Source organism: Acanthochromis polyacanthus, chromosome 8 (genome assembly GCF_021347895.1).
Source record: "Acanthochromis polyacanthus isolate Apoly-LR-REF ecotype Palm Island chromosome 8, KAUST_Apoly_ChrSc, whole genome shotgun sequence".
Classification (NCBI taxonomy): Eukaryota; Metazoa; Chordata; class Actinopteri; family Pomacentridae; genus Acanthochromis; species Acanthochromis polyacanthus.
This window is the reverse complement of record NC_067120.1, coordinates 9813552-9823034: the sequence shown is the minus strand read 5'-3', so window position 1 is coordinate 9823034 and position 9483 is coordinate 9813552. Positions and strand designations below refer to the sequence as shown.

The 9483-nt window shown below is 39.8% G+C and overlaps 1 protein-coding gene across 9 annotated transcripts in view; it reads right to left on the bottom strand.

Moving 5' to 3' along the window:
• Positions 1-1137: 1137 nt before the first annotated feature.
• The window catches only part of mef2aa (myocyte enhancer factor 2aa), a 57070-nt gene continuing 48724 nt past the window's right edge, over positions 1138-9483 (bottom strand). For 5 of the 9 annotated variants that reach the window (XM_051952214.1, XM_051952215.1, XM_051952218.1 and 2 more), the window contains 5 exons: positions 8634-8818; positions 7061-7084; positions 5256-5385; positions 4987-5110; positions 1138-4764 (listed from right to left, as the gene is read on the bottom strand). In XM_051952214.1, the coding sequence (XP_051808174.1) occupies positions 4428-4764; positions 4987-5110; positions 5256-5385; positions 7061-7084; positions 8634-8818 (800 nt within the window). In that variant the 3' untranslated portion in view covers positions 1138-4427. The remainder of the gene's footprint in view (positions 4765-4986; positions 5111-5255; positions 5386-7060; positions 7085-8633; positions 8819-9483) is intronic. The other 4 variants (XM_022210032.2, XM_022210034.2, XM_022210030.2 and 1 more) reach the window with 1 other exon arrangement.

Sequence of the window (9483 nt, the reverse complement as noted above, 5' to 3'; positions counted from 1 at the left end):
ATGGACAGTCTTTAAAATAGCAGCTGTTATTGCAGCAAATAACAGCAAATATCTGTGAAATGATTTTAAAACTGTAGGGATTAGTGTGATGTTAATCAAATGAAAAGCTATTAATTGTCATTTCTAAAAATACAGATGTGGACATTATTTACAATTTTGGAATTTTCTTTCTTTCTTTCTTTCTTTCTTTCTTTCTTTCTTTCTTTCAAGAAATAATAATAAATTGTTCAATTACAGTTAAAACAAACAAACTACCTAAATATTAACAAACTTTTTTTTTTTTTTTTTTTTTGCAGTGTAGGTGTATTTCTGGTCTACTCTTCATCTGCCCATTATCGTTTCCAATGTAGTGATCATACGTCCATTCTGTTGTAGAGATGCTGTCTTGGAACAACAAATACTTATTCTATGTTAAAAAGAATAGATAGAATTTAATAAAAATACTGCATACTGCAGTTATAATTTTGTTCATTATAAATAACTACAACAGAGCCAAAATAAGTTGAATTTGCTTTGTTGTTGAGGCCTCAACTGCACCAACAGACAGGAAGTAAATTATTGTACTGCAACGCCTCCTGCTGGCAATAATGTGGAAATGCACGGATCAAAACACGAGCAGGTTTCTCTATTTTGCAAATTTAAAAAAAAGCTTGCTGTACTGTACCGTAATTACATCAGTTTTAAAATACTAAAATACGTTGTACTTGTACTAAACTTCATTTTTGAAGCAGGTATTGCACTATTTATTTATTTTTCCACAAAACACCCAATGTGTTATTGAAATCTTTTACATTATTACAGATGAAATTACCCAATCTTCTTGTAATGCGGTTTAAATGAATCCAACCAGCCACAAGACAAAAAAGCTGGTTACATGTTAATGCATGTGTTTAATTATCCTAATATTACTCTCATTGCAAGTGATCTTGTTTTATTATAATGGATATTTTCCTTTTACATTCAACAGAGCATATATGAAATCCTTACACTAACTTTAGCATCACATTTATAAAACAGACATTTTTAATCTGATGATTTCAATGAAAAATGTGCTGCCTGCTCAGTTTGTGTCAGCGATCATGAAGTCAATAAAATGTAAACTTTCAAAGCAACGTCAAAAGATGAATCGACAGTGAGTTCAGATTGAGCATACACTGAGGTGTTTAATAAAGTTGACAGTTTCTACTGTTTGGGACTTCACAGGAGAACAAATTCTATGAAAGAGTTGTTTACTTCATTTTATACAGAATAAGAGAGATAACCTAAATTACACATTAAAAGCCAATATTTTGTACTTTTGTGAAGAATACAAATTTTGTACAACAACATCTAGCATAGTATCTTAATTGTTTAATAAAAAGTTCACTTGAATATTTATTGTATGACGAAAATAAAATAACACATTCAAGGGAAATAAAATGTAGATTAACTTAAAATCTATTTCGATTTTGAAACAAATAATTTCATTATTGGCAACAAAGTCCAGCTTGTGCCGCCAAACGGTCTGAGCGTTCAAACCGAAAACAGCTTCTTTAGTTAAGTGAACTATCAACTACAAACACTTACCAAACACGTAGTTCTGTTTATAAAAGCCATGAAGCAAAGCAGTGTACTCTTGCACAGCAAAGTGAAGAAAGTCCTCTACAGAGGTTCATTGATTACCCTTTCCTTTCACATTCATCAGTTGTGCACAATTTGGACAAAGACCAAAAGAGCAAAGCATATCGCGGTGCATCCGCCAGGCATGTTTCTTGTGTGAGTCCTATCTGAGAAGAGGCAGGTCTGGTCGAGTTTGAGTGATATCTGCAACTTGAACGGAGAGAAAATAAGAGTGGTGTAATTTTTCTTTGGGATAAGGCATTTTCCTAACTGTGCATATAGATAGAGCAACTACAAAATTCCCTGATATGTTATTGAGTGCTAAAATATGTGCTCAACTACGAGGTGATGCTGCCGAGACAGGCAGACAGTTTTTGTTGTAGTCATTTATTATTGCTATTTTCACCTGCTGTGTTAAACTGGATTACATTATGGATCACTATACATTATATAAAGTATGTCTACCAATATATATATGAACATGAGGAAGATTGCCCTGGGGTATCCAAATAAATCAATCGGTGAAATGTATTATAAATATATATGTAGCTTGTAGTCCAGTAACTCTCAGCTGGGGCACTTCAGAATAAGAGGCTAACAGTCTACTCTCTTCTTCTTCATGCATCGCAGACTAAATATGACCTGTAATGACATCATCTTCTGTGTGTTTCGTGTGAACTGGGGTTAAAACTGCATAGATTCATTACGGGCGTAAACTGTGAACTACTGTGGAGCTGATGACGGGGGGGTTGGCGGAGGCCAGCAAACCTCAGAGACGCACACAAGATGTGCCGTGGCGAATGCAGAGCAACACCTCTCTCTCGTACAGCAAACTTCTCATACAAATGTGTGCCTTTCAGCAGTGAGATTGAAGTCAGTCAGTGTGTCGTATTATGATTTAGCTGCTGAATGATCTGTTTCTGTGAGGATGGGAAAGAAAAAAAGTCACAGCCCCTTTTTTTTGTCCCCTTCTGTCCATAGCACATGACTTCAACACCTTTAAATTTTAAGTTTTACGGCTCCTAAGGTTCCTGGGGATGCAGTGCTCTTAATAATGGGGCGTGGGTATAAAGATACAATTTCTTGAGCCAATTAAGGAAACAAGAGTGTTTTTTTTTACACATAATTATTATGACTAATAATTCAAGTAGACTGCAATATTTACAACCATACATGGACACAGGCATTATCAGTTCTGTGAGAGCCACTTCTGCCATGTTCAATTCTGTGAAGCAATAACAGGATGGTGGAAATGGAAAATTGAGAGATGCCATGTCTTTCAGTTGAGCTACATGCAAAAACAATAGATTATTCTTCAATGTGGGGCTGGGACCTTGGAAATTGAATGGTGGCAGTGTATTCAGCAGCTGCCAAAATACAACTAAGACAAGCTAACACAATAAGTGGGAAGAAAGTATTTCCCCTAGCCTTGTGATCATCCTTCAAAAAAATATGAAAATAGTGGAACTTCAACCTCACAGCATTGTTTTTTTCTACAATGTCTTCAGGACAAACAATCACCACTAATAAAGAGACAAAACAAATTGACCATCTGGAACTCAAACACATGGGGGGGGGGGTTATGTTCAATTTAGAGAGACTCAACGAAATAGCAAATATTGACCAGTGAATCATCGACTTTCTGAGGGTCTACTCTTGTAAACTTGGCTGTAAACCACAAAAATATACTTTTCTTGAAAACGGTGATCATACAGTACATTCAGTATGTACTCACACCCTGGTAATATATATTAAAGTCGCTATTTACACAACAAAAAGACAATGTTTGGCTCAAATTTTTTTCAATTATACAAACAGAACAGCAAATGTTCATGGCTTTCGATATTGATTCAAGATCTGGTTTACATGACTTTACACTATAATAAAGCACATTAAAAAATAAAAACTATGATGAAAGAAATGGTGCATTTGAGTGAATTGTTAGGAAATCATAGCAACTGTACAAAACAACACAAAAGAACAGCTTTGGCTTATATTACTGATGAACTGTTACACAAATGTGAACATGTTGACTTTCTCACCAGTTCAACTGGACAGGTTCGCACTATCTTAATTGCACATTAATATATCCTACTCTTTTAAATTATAAAATGAATAGTTTGTCATTATTGCAATAAATTCTGTTGCTATTTTACTTTTATCTCCAACATTATTGTTTCACGTGTTCGCTAAAGTTGTCTCAACTGTTGCAATTATTTACTGTATAGTCAAAATTCCTGTGTGATATCAATGAACTCCATGTGCTCTGTGTCTCCTGATCGACTGAATCAATAAATTAGAAGAGGCCACTTGAGATAAAGGTCTTGTATGGTTACAGCATGATTTTAGAGATAGTTTGTGCAGTGAACATCATATAAAAGGGTCCTCAGCCTCAAAGCAACACAACTTTCTCTGATTGTTTGCAACTTGCGAGCACAACAGCAAAACAGCAACTACATGTAAGTGTCTGACTAGACCAGTGACTACAATAATCTACCGCCTATTGTTTAACAATTCTCTCTGAACATCTTTCTTCTGCAAACGTCGTCTGAATTGCACCAAGTACCTGATACCACCTGCTTGTGCATATAATTCAGTCCAGCTAACTGATTTTTTTTTAAAAATCTTACTGTTATCAGCTTGAGAATTTACTTTAGATATGTCCTGACACGTCATATTACATTACATCTCAGTCTTACAAATTGAAGTGGAGTTGAATAATAGTATCATAATGATAGCTCTAAGGACCCTTGCTCTTTCTTTTATCTCCATGTCTAACCCCTCCCCTTCTCTGGCTGGCTGGTGACTGGAGGCTTGATCAGGGCTCTTTATGTCACCCATGTGTCCATGCGCAAGCGCTTGACTGACGGGCTCTCCCTATCCTCAGAGCCAGCAGGGGGTCTGCCCAGTCCCAGCGGGGAGTGGAAGTCTGGCCGGTGGTCCTCGCGATCGCTGCCGTCGTATGAGCTACAAGACGAGCTGAGGCTGTCGGCAGGTGAACGTCCCAGAACTTCCTGTCGGCTGGACCCTTGCTGCGGCTGTTGCAGAGGGAAGCCAGATGGGGTGACGCGCTCCCGTGGTGGTGAGATGGGCTCGGACTTGATATTTATGCTCTGGCTGGTGCTGATGGATAGGTTGGAGCCCTGAGGTAGGTGACCTCCACCACTGCAGCAAAGATAAGCAGGACATTTTTTTATATTTATATTTGTTAACCCACCCAAATCCCCCCCACAACAAAAAAAGAAAATGAGACAACAAATGTGTAATAATGTGAAAAGCCAGGAATATGTAGATGTGTGATTCAGCATGATATGACAGCACAGTGGGTGTTGCTTTTATGTGAGGGCGTCTGGAGAGTGTGCCTTTGTTGGGAAGTGTGTTACTCACACCAAAGAATTAAGAGCTGCCTGGCCCAGTTGATGCTGTTGCCATGCCGACATGGAGCCCAGTGAGAGCCCAGGAGAGCTGAAGCCCTGTAGGGAAGAGATCTCTGCACTGCTCAGGGAGTACTCTGTAAAAACAAAAGCAAGCGTGCACACTGAGAACTCACTCACATTTCAGCTACAACACCGTGTGCCACTGAGAAAAGAGCAGGAACCGACAGCGTGTAGTACATGAAGTCTCCGTCGAGGAGGTTGTTTTCGGTGCACACTCACCAGCAGGATTGTAGGAGGTGGGCATGCCTGAGTAGACCAGACCCTGTGGGGGTAAACTGGGGGTGGTGACAGACACTACTGGAGTGGCCAGCGGCTGGGTGGACTGGGAACTGCTTATCCTCTGGGTGCTCTGCAAAAACACCAAAAAACAACAAAGAAAATGCATAAGCCCAAAGCACTGCACTTTAAAACAACAAACGTAGATACCACACAATATATACATTTTTTCTTATCACTGAAAGCATTTAATTACACTTTTAGCACCAACAAAATATTTTAATTTTGAGTATTGTAGTTATCAGAGATGTCAGTGTAATAGTAAAAGCTGCCACAAGGTGGTGGTATAGCTTCATGGCGGTGAATAATCTGATCCTTCTCACTCTTCATGGACTGTACGTTTTAAAACATTTGTCAAAATTAATAAAAGTGAAGGGCAAAACAATTCAACAATTGACAAAGTGATTTCTTAGAAGAATTTATTTAGTTCTAGAGCAGGTTCTAGTGTATATATGTACATATATTTTAAAAAGTAATTAAAAAAATAAAGACATACTTCTAAATAAAATGGCTACTAATCTTTAGGTGGATTACAAGGATTTACCTGCATATTTTCTTACATCAGTTTAACGTGGACAACTGACACATGTAGTCAGTGTGGAAATCACAGGAAATGACATGCAACCAGAAGCACAACAAACTCTGCTTAATGAGTTTAACTTTGTTAGACATGAAGAAACACGCAGAAACGGGGCAGGTAAGGACACCTGTAAAATTCAAACCAACCTTCAACAGCAATTTCATGAACATTCAGAGTGAGGCAAACCAAAGTGAGTCTTGAGATCAGTTTTACACACAAACGCCTCCCTAACCGACAGAGTGCCAGAGGATAAAATAAATGACACATTTCAATTCCCAGAGTGACGTACAGCAGAGCGCCAGTGGTTTTTAGTGCAGTGACTGGCATGCAGTCCACACAAACACACCTACACAGCTTGGTGTGGTCATGCAAACAAACTCGCAGTGAGCTCCAAAATGCATTTAACTCCGACTGCGCTAATCAAATGCAGACATAGTTGAGAACAATACCGTAACAAATCCTCAGTGTATAATGTAACAAACATATGTGCAGCTGCCAGCGGTTACATTTGAAGCAGCATTGCATCATGATGTAGTTGATGGCTTCCTTGCATTGTTCCAACACTCTCCAGCCAGATGACTTCACCAAACCCGAGTATCACACAGAGTGAAATCATTTGAGATGATGTAATCTTCTTGTCCAAGGAAAAATATAAATGATTTATAGTTTTACTCATCACTCTTTAAATTCTAAAACTTGAAACTATGACTGCAGTATGATAGTATGATAGTTTAAAAAAAATTAAGCATTGATTTGCTCTCTTCCTCTCTCTTTCCCTCACACACACACACACACACACACACACACACACACACACACACACACACACACACACACACACACACACACACACACACACACACACACACACACACACACACACACACACACACACACACACACTCCTGGTGGTATATGACTAATATTGACGTGTTGGGAATAGAGGAGCCAATTTAACAGGCTGAGGCAATTTTCACAGGCCAAACCCAAAGCATGCAGTGACAAAACGTTTTTTTTTTCCTTTTTCTTTTTTTCCTTTTAATTTCTTATTGCTGGCAATCCTGAGAGCCAGTCTCCACTCTGAGCACGGCGTTCAGTCTAGCATCTGTGATTACCGGAAGCATGTTCACATTTCAGCCATTTGCCCAGGCATTTGTCAAAAACTCACCAAATCCATTTCCTCCTCCTCCGACTGCCCTCAACAGAAGAAAAGAAGAGAGTTACAGAAAATGAGCGGAGCGACTTTTGAATCGCTCGGGAAGATAGTTACAGCTTTCAAGACTTTACAGCAAAAGGGACGATGAAGGATATAAAATTGCGGATGACTTCTGCAGTCGTTATAAAATCCCTTTTTTTGGTAAAAAGCACCGGCACACGATCATCTTGCTTTTATATAGCATGTAAGTACTCTAGGTGGTCACAATCTTCCAACAACACATGGATCTGAGGTTCTAAAGCAATTTGTCAGGCTTTAAAATCCTTATTTTGTAAATTACAAAGAGACATCCGAGTTCTGGACAGAAGCTGGTGAAGAATCTAACCAAGAACTGTGCAAGCTACAGACGAACATTCACTCGATTGTGAGTTTGATACTGAAATCAGCTTGGAGATCAAGTTTGCTCACTCACAGGTGCACTTAAAATCCTCCTTGTGCTGAAAGGAGGAACGAGAGGACCATCTTCCATCTTTTCTGTGCTGTGGGACATACTGTGACCAGGCCAGGGCTCTTAATACCCACACTCAATCAATAGCGGTAGGAAGACACGACAAGGGCGACAAGATATTATCTGGCTCACACCCTGGGCCCCTGATTAAGTCTTCATCTACACTCTGTCACACTGAGATGTGATTAATTTAATACCATTATGGCCTAATGACAGGCTGTCTGCAGACCTGCCACAGCCAGCACCCTCCGCAGCCTGTACCGGCCTGAAATGCTTCGTTGGCTCAGACAGATCTGAACCGACCTCCCACCACTGCCTAGCCTGTTTCAGACCGCTCTCAACACAAGCTGTCCTGCTCTACATATTCCACACGCAGACATGGTAACACACAGTTGTTTAAACATTGCTCCAGGCTGGTTGAGGCTCGGCAAAGGAGGAGCACCCACAGTAACGAGAGGTTTATTTACAAAACACAATCATTTTTTCTGGAGTGGCTCCTCTTACTGACGCCACTAGCAAGACGCAAAGTTGAAAACAGCACATTTCCTGTCCCCTGTCTAAAAAAAAAAAAAAAAAAAAATCCCTCTTAGTTTTTTTCTTGAACGTTGATTTATGACTTGGAGAGTCTAGTTTAGCCTCAGGTGTTTGCTGTGGTCAGGGCGCTCTGCAACTTCATTATTATAATTAGAGAAAGCCTCTCATTTAAATGTGAATAATTGAAGGAGAGTTATGACACCTGGGCTGCAGATTCTTGGCTCGGTCCACATTTTGATGGAGGAGATTTAAGAAGAACACCACACAAGAGGAGTCTTGCTCAGATCAGCCCTGACACACTGTTAGTGCCTCCCATTTGGCTGATAAAGAAAGTCTTTATAGTGAGGTTGTCACCTCATGAGCCCACCATGCTACACTGATGTGATAACATCAAAAATGTGTGTAGGCAAAATCCTGCAAAACATTCTGCAATGAGAGTCAAGATAAAGACACTAAACAAAGCTGTGCTCTGCCCTGCAGCGGAGATATTTAAAGGTCCGTTAGCTGGTGATACTTGTGTGCACTGGTGTGCTCTGTACTCACCAGTGGGGGCATCATTCCTTTGCTTGATGGAGGAATAACAACCCTTAGGTCTGGCTTGCGGCTTCCCATTCCCATGTTCCCTCCAGGGGGTGGCGGAGACTTGGTGGGCATGACTTTACCCAGGCCATTGCCGCTGGGTGTGCTGAGGAGGCCCGGTGAGCCCCTGGGGTTAACAAAACCATTCCCTGCAGAGGTACACAACAACACACAAACACATCATCAAACCATGGACTGTGACTGACAACACTCCCAGTCATCAAGGCAGCCTCTCGCACCGTGTTGTTTTTCAGCTTGCTGCAGCACACCGCGTTAAGTGTTTCCAACCCTCTGGGAAGTTTTAATAGACTGGGATAATTATCCTGCACATTTACAAAAATAAAATGTCCATTTCAAAATTGATGAGCCTTTTATTTTTATTGTGAATGATTACATCAAAGCCAGATCTGTGCATCTTGGGATGAGGAGCAGTTCACTGACAAATGTACTGTGACTGTTTAAAAGAAATAGCTGAAGCCATTACAGTTGAATAAAAAACAATAAAATGTAGTTCTATGTTGTTTTTAAGACTGCACACAAACAAATGCAAAGTGCTAGACTCTCCCCTCAACATTCACACCTTGGTGTTCATGGCTGTTAGTCATTTCCTTTTTTTCAAGTGAGTATGAGTCTCCATGACTTATTTTAAGAACTCCCACACCCTCTCCATCACTCCATCTACTGAAAAGGTTGAATATTACCGCAGAGTTTGAAATTCAATAAAGAATTGTGCTTGAGGGATCTTTTTCATAGCATTGCTGTACATGTAATTGTTTGGGATACAGTCTAAAAGCTTCTGTCAGCAAAACATATA